At 39.7% G+C, this 17,921-nt stretch overlaps 5 protein-coding genes across 5 annotated transcripts; all 5 read right to left on the bottom strand.

The window, feature by feature from the left end:
- Positions 1-2,528: 2,528 nt before the first annotated feature.
- LOC117141210 (angio-associated migratory cell protein) lies at positions 2,529-4,199 on the bottom strand. Its single transcript, XM_033304564.1, has 3 exons — positions 3,243-4,199; positions 2,906-3,113; positions 2,529-2,832 (listed from the first exon to the last, which is right to left on the bottom strand). The coding sequence occupies exons 1-3, from the start codon at positions 4,096-4,098 to the stop codon at positions 2,619-2,621; spliced, it is 1,278 nt and encodes a 425-aa protein (XP_033160455.1). The 5' UTR covers positions 4,099-4,199; the 3' UTR covers positions 2,529-2,618.
- Positions 4,200-4,562: 363 nt separating this feature from the next.
- On the bottom strand, positions 4,563-7,388 carry LOC117140158 (early endosome antigen 1). Its single transcript, XM_033302930.1, has 2 exons — positions 7,338-7,388; positions 4,563-6,956 (listed from the first exon to the last, which is right to left on the bottom strand). Exons 1-2 carry the CDS (start codon positions 7,386-7,388, stop codon positions 4,707-4,709), a joined length of 2,301 nt encoding a protein of 766 aa, XP_033158821.1. The 3' UTR covers positions 4,563-4,706.
- A 3,603-nt stretch (positions 7,389-10,991) lies between these two features.
- LOC117141405 (enhancer of split malpha protein) lies at positions 10,992-11,885 on the bottom strand. Its single transcript, XM_033304828.1, has one exon. The coding sequence runs from the start codon at positions 11,782-11,784 to the stop codon at positions 11,335-11,337; it is 450 nt and encodes a 149-aa protein (XP_033160719.1). The 5' UTR covers positions 11,785-11,885; the 3' UTR covers positions 10,992-11,334.
- Positions 11,886-13,868: 1,983 nt separating this feature from the next.
- LOC117139904 lies at positions 13,869-14,406 on the bottom strand. The gene has a single exon (XM_033302585.1). The coding sequence runs from the start codon at positions 14,323-14,325 to the stop codon at positions 14,083-14,085; it is 243 nt and encodes an 80-aa protein (XP_033158476.1). The 5' UTR covers positions 14,326-14,406; the 3' UTR covers positions 13,869-14,082.
- Positions 14,407-16,483: 2,077 nt separating this feature from the next.
- LOC117141370 (enhancer of split malpha protein) lies at positions 16,484-17,462 on the bottom strand. The gene has a single exon (XM_033304776.1). It carries the CDS (start codon positions 17,372-17,374, stop codon positions 16,898-16,900), a length of 477 nt encoding a protein of 158 aa, XP_033160667.1. The 5' UTR covers positions 17,375-17,462; the 3' UTR covers positions 16,484-16,897.
- Positions 17,463-17,921: the final 459 nt, after the last annotated feature.

The following is a 17,921-nucleotide window of genomic DNA, read 5'->3' as shown; positions in this document are numbered from 1 at the left end:
GCGCATTTTGTCGAAATCTTTAGCCACTTTGTTGTCACTTTTTCTAAGTACTGGTGGCTATGCAATGTGCCAAAAGACATTAACTCAATGATTTGTTTATGCCTTTAATTGCAGCTGATTTAACGGCTGCAAGTAAAACTTGCCACAAACTATTTGTGTGCACAATAATTGTAACAAAGTTAAATGTCACATTGTGTTAACACGGAATAAACGCTTTAGATATGAGAAAGATGCCCATAAACCAGTTCAAAATACAATTAATATCTTTCGATTGAAAATCAGGCGAATTTATGATTATTTTAAGACAGTTTAGAATATTTGTTTGTGCGCAAACAAATCGAAAAAATATATGTATCCCTTGGGGAATGACTACTGTATGTGAGCCGATTTCCGGTAAAATTTAAACTTCAAAAATGAGGAAGTCGCTGATATGAAGCCCCAATATTGCTCCCAGTTAATCTAATATTTTTTTTCTTTTAAGTGCCATGGCATATCAATGAATCGAATATCAATTAATTTTACAGCCGTTTGTGTACGGAGATTTATGGGCTAACCGCAGCTGAAGAGAGTTACGGATTAGTTAGTTAGATTACCCAACGGATACCCCATTTAATATAAGGCTTCTTTTGTTGCTCATTTGACGACGATTACTCCAATGGATTCGGCGGTCTTTTGTGCGCCAAAATGCTCATTAATGCGAACCGAGCGCGACTTTTGTTAAACACTTGAGCGGATTATCATGAAGTGTAGTTACGTGGGGGGATCCGGGATGGATCATCGCCAGGCGCGTGCATTTGACATTTCAAACTGTGATAATTCAATTGTGTGAATCGTGGAACCTTTAGTACCCGACTGACTGGCCATATGGATTAGCTGCTGCCCATCTTTACACCTCCCTCGCGACCGCCATAAAAACTACTACAAATAATAAACAAAACAAGTGTAGCGCCTCCGCACAGTTTAGTGGCTCAGCCAGCGGGATGGGATCATTTTGGATCCGTATAGCTCCTCTGGTAATCTAATTGTAAAAGAGACACACAGGGCGCTGGTTGCCGGTGTGGTGGTGTCGCCACAGCCACAATTACAGTGCTTTCGGTGGATCAGTTCGGGCCCCCGTTTGTGGTTGATTAACTGTGATTTCGTGTGACTTTTATTGTCGCCTCGTAGCTGCGGGATATCAGCTTTTATACACTTTCGGAGGGTATTCTAGCTATAAGCTCAAGATGAAGGATATGGACTTGACATTACTAAATAACATCTAATGAGTCATCCGATTTTTATGTTATTCAGACGGATGTCTTTACTAGTTCATTAATTTTTGTATTATGATATTTTTTAAGTTTAATTTTATTTTAAGCATTACTATTTCAGCTATTTTTTAGTTTTGAATTTAAATTTGATAGAGTTTTTTACACTTTACTTCAATAAATCGGATATGCAAAAAATTTTGCATGTATTCTTGTAAGTCCTGGTCAAGTTATTATAGGGTATTCCAATTTTAGAACTCAGAATTAACCCTTTCATTTTATTTTTACTTTTTTTAAACTCGCCCGCGCCGCACTTAATCTGTATATTTTTAAAAAGAAAAATATGATGGATCACTTCCATATGCAATTTTCGTTAATATTTCGGTGACGCTTCATCATCTAATGCCACGAGTCATGAGTTTTCGTGATTACCATTCCACAGGGTAATATAAATGTACTTAAACTTGCGAATGAACATTGTAAGTTTTATTTATAGCTGCAGAACGTTGGGCCTCTGCTTTATTAAATTTGGTGTAATTCAAATATTCAAATATTCACTCGCTGCGCTTTAAATATTTGCTTAGGATATTTTCACGCAGTTAAAATCCCTGGGAGACTACGTTTTAAACCGTTCCAACATTATTTTTTACCCGATAGAGGGAGAACCGTTACCCATTCGCACTGATAACCCGATGCAGACTGAGTCGAGAATTCCATCCGCGGGTCGCTCTTCCGAAAAAGCTTTAATAATATAATACAACAGAAAGGTAAATAAATATGTAAATATGAAAATTCGTTTTCATTTTTTAGACAATTGTTGGCCTTTGTGTGCGTGTGTGTGTGTGTGTGGATGTCGGAGGTGAACGACAACCGACAAACAAAAACATAAACAAGTGTTTGTCTCTTTGCATGTGCTCCCAATGCAATACGCATGTCGCATTCTCCCTAAGAGAACCAGATATTGAAGAGAATTCGTTGAAGTTGCATTCAGAATGCACTTAGTTCTCATATACGCTTCCGGTTAAAACCATAGTTCTGACTCATTAAAAAGTTTAAACAATAATTCTTTTCATAATTGACAGCCTGAAATTAAATTTCCTTACAAATTTGCAGATACTTTAAATATAATAGTATTCTCAATGCAAAAAACCGGAGTCCTTTGCAGTTCTATATTGTTACCCCAAACTGTAACCTTCTTTGTGTGTTCTATCTTTAGTCAGCCTTATGCCTTCCCCCTTTTTTCTTTTACATATATGGGGCAAGTGGATCAGGACCGCCACATGGGTTCAATGCACCTGGCTACTGAGATACATTTTAATATGTATTTACTATTTACATATATATAGCACAGTACAAATCTTTAAAACCTAACTAATCGCCCAGCGCCGGCACCTTGAATATCTTGGCCGTGTTGTCCTCGGATACCGTCAGCAGTAGATTTTCCTGAGGCTTGTAGACAAACTCGTAGATGTGATAGTAGTGTCCCGTCAGCGTGAATTTCAAAATTCCTGTGCGTGCGTCGAATGCGTTCAGATTTCCCTGCGAGGTGGCCGCAAGTATCGTGTGGTCGTTCAACCACTTGATCCTGGAACAATTGAAGCAATTAGTGAGCTTTCCAACAAACAAATTAAAAATTTAATCAAAGTTGCGGCGCTCACCTTATGACAGCATCATTGGGAACTGGATTTTCGCATATGGTACGCAACGCTGATTTGGCATAGTCCCAGATGGATATCCTGCCGTCCAACGAGCCACAGGCAAATAGCTTTAGATCCGCCGAGGAGGGAGCAAAGGCCAGACACTCGATTCCGTGTTCCGACTGGATTGTGCTAACCGGACCGTTGTTAGTGCAGAACAGCATTTTTCCTGAAGGAAAATAAATCTATTAGTTGCTGTTTATATTGAATGGAGAACAGGATTCCTTTTACTAATAGTTTTGTTATAGGACAAGTAATAGATGTGGAAACTGGTATTATATATGTATGGAGCACTCACCGGACGCCTCAGCGCAGACGTAGAACGGCGATTCCCTTTCGCAGGCCACCACCGCGTGCGTGATCTCGCCGAATCCCATTGGATGCGATTCGTTTACGTCGATGAGCACCTGACAGCTCTTGAGATCCCACAGCTTCACGGATCCGTTCACGTAGGCCGTGAACAGTTTCTTGCCATCCCCACTGAGCTCTCCGGACTCGCAACGCGAAGATTGTCCCGGCAGGATCTTGCAGTCGCCGCTGGGTATGCGGAAAACGAAGACCTCTCCGCTGTCACTGCCCGCCAGCAGGATGTGGGCAGCTCGATGCCAGAAGAGCCAGGACATGTCGCTCATGGAGTACTCCCAGATTTTGGTCAGGATCGGACGCTCATCGTGCTTTTCGCTGACCTTGAACGCAAAGAGTTCGCCGGCCAGATCACCGGTGGCCAGATAGACGCCGTCGTGGCTGAAGTGCGTTTCCGTGACGGTGTCCTTGTGGTCCGTGATCTCGTAGAGGACATCGCCGGTGGAGGTTTCCCAAACGAAGGCTCGATCGTCCTCGCTGCCCGTCACCGCCCAATTGTAGTTGGGATGCAGACTGCAGGCGAAAACAGGAGCGGTGTGCTTCGTGAAAGTGACCGTAGCTTCGTCCGTGATGGCTGCTATTCTCTCACGGTCACGTAGCTCCTCCTCGTCCTCCTCTTCGTCATCATCGCCACCGGCCATTGCAAGCCGGGCCTCCAGTTGCTCCAGCGTCACCTCCTCCAAATCGTCGTCATCTTCGTCCAGCGGCTGCTCCTCCAGCTCAATTATCTCCTGGAGTTCGTCGTCGCCGTCATCGAAATCTGGCCGGTGTGGCGGTGTGTTGTCACGCATTCCTATTCTCTTATTGGTCTAAATAGCAAGTTAAACTGCATAAAAATAACAATTAAATGAATGTTCCACACGTGCTAGAAATTCAATGGTCTGGCAACTCGTTCGCCAATGTTTTTAAACATCGATTGCTTGTTGGGCCTATCGACTTCGTCGATTATTTTCTTAGCCAAAATACAGTGTTGCCAAATGTCAAAAATTGAGCGGGATTTTCAAATTGAAGCGGGACATGCTAATACGTTCATCTTGGTAGTAAAAAGTAAGCATGTTTGTTTCATGATACAATCGAACTATATGAAAGGTGTTTTATTAATTCATTTAATGCAACAATAAATTGCAATTACGAGGGTGCCGATATATATTATAAATATATTAAAAATATGTATAATTTACATTTTACTATGAGATTTATAGGTTTGATCTAAGATGTATTGCATTTTCCTTTAACTTTGCGTTCGTTTGATGCTTATGCCGAAATTTTAAAGATGTTCTTAAAGTTTCATTAGATTTAACGATGCCAAAAATGTCATTAAGTAATGCTTAGGAAATCTTTGTATTAATATTATATAGTATTATTAGTATATGGACTTTTAAGCATCTATCTTTGGATTTCAATTAATTAATTTATTTTTGACAGCCTGAACCCTATTCATCAATTCATCAATAGAATCCAGATCACCAAAATCACATTCAGCGTCGCATAGATCGGCCCTATGTTCAGTATTCTCCGCCTCCTTTTCCAGGATTTTTATTTGCTGTTGTAGCGAAGCGATTTGATCTAAAAGTGTTTTTTCCGAACTCGCTATTTGTTTTGGAAAATCCATGGCTTCAGCCTCAAGTTTGCTTAGTTTTTCGTCATATTCCTTGGGTCTGTCTAATTTAGCTAAACGTTCTGCGATTCGATTTTCTTCCCTTTTCATCTCCTCTCTGAAAAGATTTATATTTCTTAGCTGTTCCTCGAGTTTGCTATCAATTTGTTGTTTATCCATTTCGAATTTTAATCGGGTATATTGCAGTTGCCTCTTAAATTTTTCGATTCCGTTCTCTGTTAAGTTGTCAATATCTTTTTCCAATTGATTAATCTCTAGTTGTAATGAGTTCGTGTTTGGAACATATTGATCAGACTTATAACTCATGTCTGTTAAGGTTAAACTTTTCGGGCTATAATATTGCAGTTCTTTTTCCTTGTCTAAAAGTTCGGTAAAATGCGCTTCGGCAACATTTTCTTGCTCATTATGATAAGCGACAATTTTATTTTTATCCTTTTCAATTTTTTCCAAATAGTCACTTAGTTTAATAGACTCATTTGTACAAAATCTTACTTCACTTTTTTTCTCTAGGTTGATAGGGAAATCTGCGTTTGATTGACCTTTGAAATACTTTATGCCATTTTTCATGGAAATAATTGTTATATTAGCGAAGAATAATGGACTGTTTTCGACCATTTTATTAACATCGTCCACGGATTTTCTAAGCTTTGGCCAATTTACGTCTTCCAACACGCTTAAGTTATTGATTCTATATTCCAATTGGTTCACTTTCGATTCGAGATCCTTAAAGGATTTGTTCTTTTGATGCCATTCTTCTCCGTGTAAGGAATTTAATTTCTGCAGATTTTCCTTTTCCAAATTGAGCAGCTTTTCTGCATCTGAAATAGTTTTATTGGCTTCAGCTAAATTTTCATTTAATGGCTCTATTTGTTTTAATAATTCTCCTAGGAACTTTTCGGGTTTTATGTCTTTTATTGTTTGTTTTATATTCTTAATTTGTGCTTGTTCGCCTTCACAATAAGTACTTTTCTTAGTTTGGCTTATAAGAGATGTTTCTAGTAGACCAATATCCCCAACATATCTCAAAATCATTTCTCGCAAGCTCTTTTCTTTTTCAATATTTGGCTGGTGATCAAATTTCGGTGCCTTTGTGCCTTCAAATTTAAGTTTGTCTGCAAAATCATTTCGAAAATTCTCCAGTTCGCTCAAAATGTTTGGGCAACATTTTCCAGTCGAGTAGTTACTACCTTTGCTTTGGATGAGATCAGAAAAGTCCTCCACTCTGTCCTTCAGATTGGAAAGATCGGTATTGAGATCTGTATAATTTGTGACTGAAGGAGATTCTATGCCCTGCAGTTCTTGCAGAAAATCAATTCCATCGTTTATGATTTCCAATCGATCTCTGATTAATTCATAGGGACAGCACTTGCTCCTGGCATACTTATCGAATTTTGACAAAAAGTTCGAAATTATGTTGATATCTTTGTCTAACTGTCGTGTGCCTTTAATTTCGCTTATAGTCCACTTACCAAATGTTGCATTTACTTGGCAATTTTTGAAGGCACTTTGCCTTTTGACTAGGGTGCCGACATATTCATTTGAATCATTGGGCTCTTCTGTGATTTCATCATAATTATCTGTCCTATTGCACCAACCGTTCCATTTGCCAAATGTTAACTTGGTATTTCGTCCATTCTCTGTCGTCATAATCACCGCGAAGAGATTTTGGATCAGGAACCTGTCGTCGATTTCCTTCTGCCATTTGGCGACAATTTTCCAAAACAATCGATCTCCGTCTTTTGACAGCCCAGGCGGTATGCAATCCCCCTTCTTGTACTCAGCTTTATCCTCGTCGTTCACCTCGATTCCATCTGGAGTCTTCTCCTCGGCATCGCTGTAATCGGGAGCTTGATCCCATACTTTGCGGCAAACTCGTATTAACTTTACACACAACTCGTACTTGTCGATGTCGCCGTGAAAAATCTGAAATGCTGCGTTGACTTTTGTGTTTGAGGGCGTTGTCTGGGCAATATGCGATGTCTTTACTGCTGCCACAAGAACCAGATACAATGGCATTAGTACTGCGCGAATCTGGAAGATACATTATTAGTACTTTTAGGGAAACAACTTTTTCAGGCTTTTTTGTGTGGAAATATAAAGTATAACTTTCGACTTACATGAAAAAAGTTATACTAGTTCATTTTTACTTATTTTCTTATTAAATAAGTGGACGAATAAGGATCCTGTAAGATTTTATATTTCAGCGAAGAAGGAATCAGTTTAGGAGCTCTTTTAATTTGATTTTGTTTTCTATTCCTATTTTCTATTTTATTTCTGTGGCCACTTGCACTCTACAACTATTTCTTATACAATTGAAAAATAGTAATTGTTGTCGGTTATATGTTTTGTAAATGCCCCGGGGATGATTCCTTTTCACAATTCTCCACTTTTACCGAGGGGTTGCCCATTTACCATGACTTGACTGCTAACTTGGCTGCTTGATTTACATCTGATTGCTTTCATTCTTCGGGGCCCATTAAAATCGACCCCCAACTCCACCTGGGCAACCTTTTCTAATTCCATTCGAAATGGCCCGGGTGCGGAGGGACCTGTCTATTGTTACCCTCTTCTAGGGTCTGGTGCATTTATTTTTGTTTAGGTGCATTTTCGGTTTCGATTCCCACGGTTTCTTCCGTACGTGTCCTGCGCGTGAGGAGCGCACGCATAACGTACGTTCCCATGATTTTATAAGGAGGAGGGTTCTCGAAAGGAGTCACGGCAAAAAGGAAATGATTAGGGGAAGCAATTCTAGCCATCCTCCTACCTGCTTGGTAATTGTAGAGGTATTTATTGATAAGACACAGAGTAAACAGTAACAGCGGAAAGATTTATTAAAATGGGATATAGATATGAGATACTCTTTCAGTTTTATATGAATAAAGTTATGCAGATATTGACTATTTATAATTTTACACTATCTCGTTATATTTAGTAATCATTGCAATCGGTTTAAGGTAACATAAGTAAGATGTACTTAGAACATAGAACTCATTTAGAAAGATTCACTTTATGCTATCTTCAAATGAGGATGCAGAAACATCAACTTAACCAGCATAATTCTGTTACCCCAACATTTTGTTTTCTGTTCTGCTCCCTGTATATATATTATCAAATTCGTTTTTTGAGTGGTCCCCCATTCCAGGGTGCCGGCGATAGTCGTCGTAGAACAGTTTCCCCTGATTTTTGCCATGCGTAAATAGTAAATAGTTAATAGTCCCGCATCTGATTGACTTGGTCATGAACGGTCATTAAACTGCATTTGCAGAGGGGCGTACGCGTTCTTGTACATATATCTACAGGCATACACTTTCTATATGCAGCGTATGTATCTGGATGTGTTGTATCCACACTGGTGCCTTGCATTCGGAATGCACATAAGCTCCATTGGCGAAGGGGGGACCCTTCTTGTTTTTTGGGGTCTGCGAGATCGTTAAAAACGAGTCAGCAGAAGTGAGTTCTTGGAGTGAGTGATTTTGGAGTGAGAGGTGCGGCGGACCGGACCCGAACCCGGACCCTAGAGATGCTGCCGAACGTGCGTGTGGAAGAAGATTAAACGAAAACAAATCACACCACGAGCAGAAGGGAAACGGCAAAGTCATAAGAGTTTCCAGCGTGCAGTACAGTCTGAGAAATAACTTAGTGTTTCAAATGTAGATAACTTTTCACAAAGATGCTGCTTTAGAAAAAGACGCATTACCTTAATGTTGATGATTAATAAATAATTAAAATAATTAGTATAAGTACAGGAATTAAATAAAATAATAGAAAATAATATCAAAAGTAATGAGTACTTAGAACTAAGAATACAAAGTCAAGTATTCTAATTTATAAATTTTGATAATGTTTATTGATAATGTTGGGTAACAGATAATAATATTATAAATAAGTGGCCTACTTTTTGGATTAATTTTTATCCTAGACAACTAAATTTCATTTTATGACGTTCAGATTCATACTAATAAGCAAAGTCTTGAGCTAGGCGCACGTTAATTTGCAGTTCAAGGTCACGTTTTACCTATTTTTTTTTCATTTTACAATCATACTCATTACATACTATTTTCCAATTTAAATGACTGTAAGATGCTCCTTTTCCAGAAGTATCTTTCCTATCTCAAGCAAGGTATGGCGGACGAAAACCATTTCTCCGAGTGCATCCGAATCGAATGACCTGAAGTAAACAGAAGATCGTGCGAGGGGAGGGTAAAAAGTGATAAACATAAAAATGGGTAGTAGCCCGTCGACTGTAGATAACCGAAAAGGGCCCACAATAAATGGTTGATAACGAAGGGCGAACACACAGACGCAACCCAAGAGAGTCAGGCAAACGGCTGTGTGTGTGTGTGTGCGAGTGTGTGAGTGAGCTCGAGTTGGTGTAAGTGCTCTTTGTTTATCTCTATTTACGCGGCAGCGGCGTCAACGTCGTCCGTCCGCGAGTTGTATAAAATCCGGCGATCCGCCGATCGTCGAGTCAGTGCTCAATGTAAACCGTTAACGATCACATCGCCTCATCTCGTGAAACACCCACCCACTCTCTCCCAAAATAAAAAATGGGATGAGGGGGTGGCGCTCGACGAGGTTGTTGCAGCTTTAAACGCGCTCCAAGCGCACCCTCTACGTAATTCTACGTAACTTTGGATGGTACCGAAGCTTTAAAGACCGCTTGGCTCTCCCATTTCCCAACGCCCACCATTCCACCCACCACTCAAGTGGGAGAACGAGAATGGCATGGACAAGGACATGGCGATCATGGAGATGGAGGACCGAACAGGACCGGGCTGGAGGAAAGTGCAATGGTGACTTGGCGGGACACAAGAACTCGAACTGAAGACTCCGCTTCGAGTGCGTTTTCCCCAAGGTCAACACCCCCACAACGTCATGTGCAATATATTAGCTAATTTGTTGTTAACTAATATTGTTATTAATCCATTTGTTGTTGGTTTCACGTTCCTGGAACGTTAACTGTGATTGTTAACCCCTTCAAAGTTGAGATTTAGTTGTTAAGCCACTGTTATGTTTGAATCTTCAGATATTGTTATTGATAAGAAAAGCAACAGCATCGCGTATGTCTTCCAATACCGTTAAGTGCAATCTAGCTTAGTAAGAAAATTAGTTTTTCCTTTGTTGAAATAAATCAGCTCTTCATGGGAAGACTAACAAAAATCCATCTTGCGTTCTTTATTTTTTTTAAAGGGTATCCCAAATCTAGGATGGATTTTTATCTTCAAGGCTATTCAAAAACAAACAAGTTTGATTTACATTTCAGTATGATTTCTAAGGTTAAAAATCCTTGAAATAATTTTGCTAAAGGTAAGGAACATGTTTTAAGTGAGATTATGGTTTGCTATCTTTTCCTTACTGTCTTCAAAACCTGCGTTGAAATAATTACATTAATTGGTAGTTGCCATTTTGAAATATTATAATATAAGCAATATTAAAACAAAATTTTTAAAACATTTAAATTATTTCGTTTTTATAAGCCATATATTTTAATCTAAGCGGCATAATCTCATAATTTTGTGCACAAGTGCGTTTATAATGGGAATATAAATGCTCGAATGCTCATTTCTAAAATTAAAATAATATTATAAACTTACAAGTTATTTTTTTTAACATTAAAATGGCATAAAAACCCCTGTTTTAATACTTTTTTTTACACTTTAAAAGTTTATCCTTTATATATTCTCAATTCGATATCATCTTATTTATATAAATCAGAGTTATAAGAAAAATAAGATAAATTAACTTCTGCTATCTGAAACAGAAAACAGTTCATTTTAATGTTCCCATATCTGAAGTTTGTTTATAATATGTGAACCGAGACCATTGTCTTCTTATCTCAACGCTCATATGTTGAGCTGATGGTAGTTTTCCTCACCGCTTTCCACACATTTTCCGAAATCTCAGCCAGATCTTTGGGTAACAGTAAACAAAAACCCAACACATGTTTGGTGCCGTGGGAATGTCCCACATCTTTGAAGGATCTGCAGACGGGACCTTTCGCATCCTAACCCAAAACTGGCCCACATGTTGAGAATGCCATGCATCGCAAATGATAAGAAATTCAAATATGTTTTCAATGTTTATTTTAAGTTTTTGTTTACAAATGTATTTTGAAAATCCAAACAATTGAAATCCATTTTTGCACTGCAAAAAGGAATAATTGCTGGAATACCTCCCGCCACAATATTCTGTGGATGCCCAATCGCTTTTTTGGGAATTTCCAGTGTGTTAGAAATTCCGCAAAGCGCTGTCCAAGATCGATGAACCCAAAGTCGAAGTGCCCAAACTCTGGAGTACCCATCCCGCTGGAGAACCGAGCTCCAGTCCAGTTGAAGTTATCCCAATCGAAAGTTGAAAAAACCCATTTTTCGTTCAAGGTTGAAGTTGCAGCTCCAGGCGATTACTTCGTTCAAGCTTGAGCCCAACGGTCCAGGAAGTTCCATTCGATGGCATAGGGTTCGCAGGCCTTGGGTTGCACCGATGTCCAGAAGAAGGTGCCGGCATTGGTGCGGGCAAAATGCACTGGCACATAGTAATCCTCCTGGTCGATGGTGTGCAGCTCCCCGGATCCGTTCTCATTGTAAACGATGACGGCATCTTCCTTGGCGCACTGTCGAATTTCCTCGATGAGGCGATGCTCCAGATGCTCGTTGGCCATGTTGTCCATATCGTTGCTGAGCCACTCGAACTCGGCCTCCTTCTCCTCGGAGGCGATGTAGGAGCTCCGCTTGGGCTGCTCCTTCTTCATGTTGAAGAATTGACCGAGCAGCGGCTTCAGCAGATTCTTCAAACGACGTGAAGGCGACACTTTCGACTTGTACATGGTGTTGAGGGTCTTCTGCTTGCTGATGGCCGACATTAGATGAATTTCGTTCAGATATTTTCTGGTGGTGAGTGCGTAGAAGTGTGCTGAGATGTTCTCGCTTCGACGTTCGGATGCTGTGTGATGCTGTCTCTAAGATCAGAGGCGCTATTTATACCTTCTTGGCAGACAGGAGCGATCCTACAGCATCTCAGCCAATCACGTCGCTCGGAAGGCAGGCAGGTGCAAGGATCCGAAATTTCACACGTTAGTCAGTGGCAGCAGGTAGGTCCTGCAGGACCTGAGATCCGAGATCTTGTGCGAAGCGTGGGAATCTCGGGCCCATTCCTCCTTCCAAGACAATTATCCTCCGGGGCCCAAACGAATCCTTGGCGTGGGAACAGCACATTGCCGGCCTTCTCTCGGAGACCCAGTTATTGTTTTGGATTTCAACTGGGTTTGTTTTGCCAGTTCATCAGAAATATGTCGATCCTGTAACCGAAAACCAGCTACATTCTAAGCCAAATTTACACAAATCGTGCACTTTCATTCTTAGGTTTTTTGTTCGGCTGATTAGGGATGGCATCGCAGAAAGTCCTTTGAGGCACGATCTTGAGAATTCTCACGTTCAGTTGGGGAGCTCTTCGTGTTGAGGTTATTTGGGCAGCGGGCTTACCAAATATTTTCGTGTCACGACAGAGGATTTCATTTTTTAGCATCTCTAGCTCTCACTTTTTTGGTTCAGAACCCTCAATTAATTAAAGAATGGGGGTTCATTTTTTGTGAATGTATCGTATTATAACTCATTTATTGTGGGATGTGGTGATTGCTCGCCTCACATTTATATTTACAGCCTGTGAGAATTTGTAACCCGTGTTCAAATGGTTCAATAGATCCTAAGGAAATATAAAACTAAGGATGAGGTCTGTTTAGATGTTTGAATGTTATTGATATCAAATTGTGTTTGTAGCAAGCACTAATATAAATTTACTTGAGGTTTCATTTCTCCTATTAAAAGAAAATGAACTGGATTCCTTGGAGACAAGTATTTTGTTTTGAAGAAGTTTGATGTCTATGGCTTATGGTCTAGGAATCTTTATATAATTAATAATTATTAATATGTCATATATATACATATTTGCATAAAACAGGGGGCACTGGAAATACACATCATAAAGTACTGCCATATACTACCTAATAAATGTAATGTTAAGTAATGATTTAAATATTTTTTCATGATTAACCCCAACTTAAACAATATCCTACACATAACAGAGTATGAATCACAAAATTTAAAAAAATAACAGTTTAATAGTTTTAATTTCAACGCCCATATCTATAAATTATAATAATAATAAATAATATTAATATTTAATAATATAATATAATATTATAATATTTAATAATATTAAACACAAATATTAATTAGATTTTTTAATATCAATTGAACTTTTGTTTATTTAATAAAATTGTAATTTAAATGCACATCTTTTTGTATCTCATTGGCCATTTATAACTCCAACTGGTCCTGAACCTGTGACACATTATCCCGAACTGTACCTGGTTGTATGCTTTCAATAAGGAATCTGCATCGACTTTATGTAAAACTATTTACATAACGCACACACAATCTTATGTACGAGAATTCCCCCTTTGAAATGCCATAAAGATCGAACTGAACCGTGCGGCCTTTTCGCATTTATTATTGAGATAGGATTGGCTTTGTTTCTGCTCGTAGCAGAAAGGGCCCCTGTTTTTTTTTCTTTATCATCCGAGGGACTGGGACCGGGACCCTCTACCTGTTCCGATGCAATTCGAGATTTATTTTGTCCAGGGCCCAACCCTAAGAAGGAGCGCTGAAAACGAAAATCGGAAATCGCCTGGAGGTAACAGGTTTCCCCGGCTCACTCGGCTTGATTTTTCGAGTTTTTCGAATCCACAACAGGTTTCCAACAAAAGGGAACAGGTAAAGGTTTTGTTTTTCGAGCTAAGGTTCTTAGGGTCTCGCTGTTCCGTGAATGTGGCAGGGTCACGGGTAGGGGGTAAGAACGGTTTTTTGGCTTACAGATTCTTGGAAAACCTTCGAGGAAATTACAATGACAAAAGGAAAGTTCGAATAAGAAATCAGAAATGCAAACATGTTTCGGTATTAATATTATGTATTTATTCATACTCTCTTAAACATAGATGGAAGACAATGATTAAAGCTGAAGATTTGTGCATTTCATTTTAAAATCTCCACTTGCACAGTGTGGAGAGTTAAAGCTGTTGCGGATGTTTAGAGACCGATTCCGTTGGAGTCTTTAAAGCTGATTGGGAAGTGGGTTTGATTTTCGGATTTCCCATTTTCCTCGATCACAGTTGGACGAGCTCGGCTTCCAGTTGCTCGTTCTGGGAGTTCTGCAGCTCCTCCTCGGAAGTGGGCAGCGGGAGCTCCTTCGGCATGCTGTGGTTCTTCAGTTGCTGGTGACCCGATGCCTTGAAGATTTTGCTGGCCACCTTGAAGATTTTCTTCATGGCCTTGGCGGGTGTGTAAGTCTTCTTCTGGCAGACAGGAGTGGCGGTGTAGGTCGTGTTCATCAGAGTTTCGTAGGCCATTTTTGCTATTTAGTTGCTTGGTTAGGTTGCTTGCTTGGTAGACTGATCTTGGCTGTTCAACGTTGCGATTGAATGTGATGTCCTATTCGGCATTGCGCAGCTCTTAAATACCCGATCCTGGCGAAAGCAACCCCTAAGCCGACCAATCAGGACGAGTCCTGGCGCGCAGGTGTTTCTCGGTCTCTCCAAATATGAGAGTCACGCATTCCTCAACTCTCTGCAGGTAGATCGGTATCGTTTCGGGTCCCTTTTTTGAGCGACCCTTGCACGTGTGCGAAGTACGGCCACAATTTTCGTAGGTCCTAAATAAATCTCTCCCTCGATTTTCGTCGTGGGAGAGTATAATTTCGGTCGAATGCCTATAGGAGGACGATGCGGCAAGCATAACAAATAGGAAAAAATGAAAGAAACGAAAAAATAAACGATCATCCCTTTTGCATCGGGTTCGGGTTAGTAATTTGAGTGGTTTGTTTGCGGAGGACTCGGCTCGAATTTATGCCTTGATTAGTTTTTGGCTATTAATTGTTAATAGGCTGACAGTGGAGGATAAAAGTGACAGACCCTCGTTAAACACATGTTGTCGGCAAACGAGAAATATTTACACGTCAACATTTCATTTTTGATCAGTACAGGTAGACTGTGGTCCTTTCGAGTACAGTGAACTATCACTTGGAGGTGCTCAGGAATTTTCCAGATTCCACGCTCAGTGCAGCGGAGTTGATCTGGCAGGCTTCACTGTTCTCACACTTGTTCTTCGGGGTTGTTGTTTTGGTTCCTTGCAAAATTTGAATTTGGTGCGTGATGAAACCCGAATTTCTTCGTTTATTGCATGCAAGGTTTCTTTATCTTTCCCTTAAATCTGCTATTGGAACTTAAGATTTTTCTGGATTTCTTGTTGCATGGAACCACCACTCTGGAAACATGGTTTTCTGTGACAGGTTTCACTGTCCCCACTTGTGTGTTTGGGCTCTTCAAGAAAATTAAAATTTCGTCTCGTGTTGAAATTCGAATTTCGTCTCCTATTGAAATACTTGGCACTTGTAATTTGGGATTCATTCGTATTCCAATCCAGTCGCACTAGATGGAGTGGGATAGGATCCTGGCCCATCCACTTGGGGGGTGACTAACCAGGAACCTCGCGTGTTTGTGGCCCGCTTAACTATTCCACAGGCATAATTCCCTATAAGCACTTGAAGATTTTATTTTGGTGGCGTTTCAAGTTTAGTTGTTAGTGTCAGGTTTCCTGAAATTCAAGCGCCTGAATGAAGCCTGCATAATTAGCTTGTGGCTATCGTGAATCAAAATATTATGGATCGAGTGTTGTAATATGATTTATGTTGCATTTTTCTTATGAAAAATTATTTACACTGAAAATATATGTATTCTTTAATTCGTTGAATAATGGGTGCAAGTTGGATATGCATGGGCATTTTAGCAACTTTATTTGATTTCAGTTCGGTGGCTTTTTAGCCTTAAATTCAATATTTATCATTGACTCATTAAAAGAAAATTTACTATTCACGGGTTTGTTGCATATTAAACATTTTTTAAAATGATTTCATTCATTTTAGACTGGGCTATTTGCTATGGTTTTCTTCTAATTAGTTCTTAAAGAATTCTTTGTAGTATTTTGATATTTGTAGATACAAACATTTTATTTACTATATTTATTTATATTTATACATATATTTATTTACATATTTACTATACCATTTCAAAATGCAAAAGGAATAATATAAAGTTTTAATAGTTTTTTCATAAATAGATAATTCAAATGAACTTCAGATGTATTTGTAACAAAACTCATCTTTTAACCATAACGGATGCAGAAATTGTATGAAAGACAAAGAAAATTATTTTGTAACATTTTTGCCTGACCACATAAACGTAAATAAATTCGTTATTGTGCTTACGGAAGTATTTCCAACTGCATACCAGCAGCATTTTTGGATTCAAATGGTCTCCAAGCAGGAATGAATACAATGCAGTCACTAATTGGAATGTGGTCACCAGCATAGCGAGTCCAATTTAAAATCCATTTTTCAAATCAGAATTGTATCACAGATTTAGCTATACTTCCAATGGGCATTCAATTTGGAATTTATTTTTTTCCAGCCATTTATTTCATACCAGTATTCAGAATAAAGAGACATTAGAATTTCCTTTTTTCGGTTTATTTATTTCTTATGTGATATTAGTGTTTATAGCTAAAGTTTTACATGGAAGACAATGATTCTTAGCCTAGTTCCTATACGAAGACCCTAACAAACAAACATGGAAGACAATGATTCGGCTAAGACTAACTTAAGGCTAATAAGACACGAGGAATCACAATGAGTTAACGATAGTAACGCTTGATTGTGATAATTGAATATCAATTAGAGTTGTGTTTCCCTTGGGACGCGAGCCCAAAGAATCCAATCTATGCCTAATATCACCCTGAGATTACGAACATGCGAAGCTGAACCCGCATCCATCCGACGACCAATGGACGGAGACACTTGCACTTAAAGCTGCCAATTGGAGTTTTTCCCGGTGCATCGAGGAGTGGAACTGTGCATCCTGGCGATGCTTAGGCCTGAACCCAACGGTCGAACTGCTGGCGCAACTGCTGTTCGTGGTGCTGACGAGCTCCCTCGGCTGAGGTCCAGAAGAATGTGCCGCTGGTGGTGCGGGCGAAGTGGACCGGGATGAAGGTCTGCTCCGGATGGACGGGCACGATGCTCTGTTTCTGACCCTGCTGCACGATCATGGCCACGTTAGTGGGGCACTGGCGGAGATCGGTGTACAGTCGCTGCTCCAGCTCCTCGTTGGCCATGTTATCGCAACTGGCCGCCGGATCTTTGCGCATGTCCTCCAGCGAGGCGTTGACTGCATTTTGGTTCTGGATCTCGGCCAGAGTCTTCCGGAGTAGCTGCTTCTTCTTCACCAGTCGCAGAAGAGGTTTGACAAGTTTCCTCAGACTCCGCATGGCCATCGTGTGCTGATCTGATTTCGGCTCCATCACCTTGCTGCTCTCAAACTTGTATTCCCGTGTGATGAACGACATTGTGTTGAGGATTTTTGAGATTTGTAATAAAACTTGGGATCTTAGTTGGTTGCACTCGGTTGAGAGATGGTAGTATTCTGGTTTTCCTGCTGCACGACCGACTCCTTATATACGATTTGCTCTCTTTGGTTTCTCTCGGCGGGGGAGAATTCTCGCACAGAGCGGCGGTTCTCTCGATCGATGGACCCAGCCAATGGGAAGGCAGACTGCATGCAGGTGGTTGCACAAACAGTGAGAGCGGGAGACAAAAGAGAGTGAAGAGAAAGCGGTCTCGGGATCAGAAGCATGTCCTTACCCTTGAGAAAGCAGGGTATGATGGATTTTTGTGTGTGCATAAAAAAAGTTTTTACATGTTAAGAGGAGTATAAAAATAAATGTAGTTTATTTTAAAGTAATATAAAAGCGTGCATTTAAATAAATTAATTTAAATAGGTAATAATGATAGGGGCAAAAATAAGATTGAATTTAAATAACTTAAATTATAATAAAATAGAGCATGTTAAAATATCATAAACTTTATAAAATATATCGATATTTAAGGACTGTA

Source organism: Drosophila mauritiana, chromosome 3L, assembly GCF_004382145.1.
Source record: "Drosophila mauritiana strain mau12 chromosome 3L, ASM438214v1, whole genome shotgun sequence".
Lineage (NCBI taxonomy): Eukaryota > Metazoa > Arthropoda > Insecta > Diptera > Drosophilidae > Drosophila > Drosophila mauritiana.
This window is presented reverse-complemented; position numbering and strand designations above follow the sequence as displayed.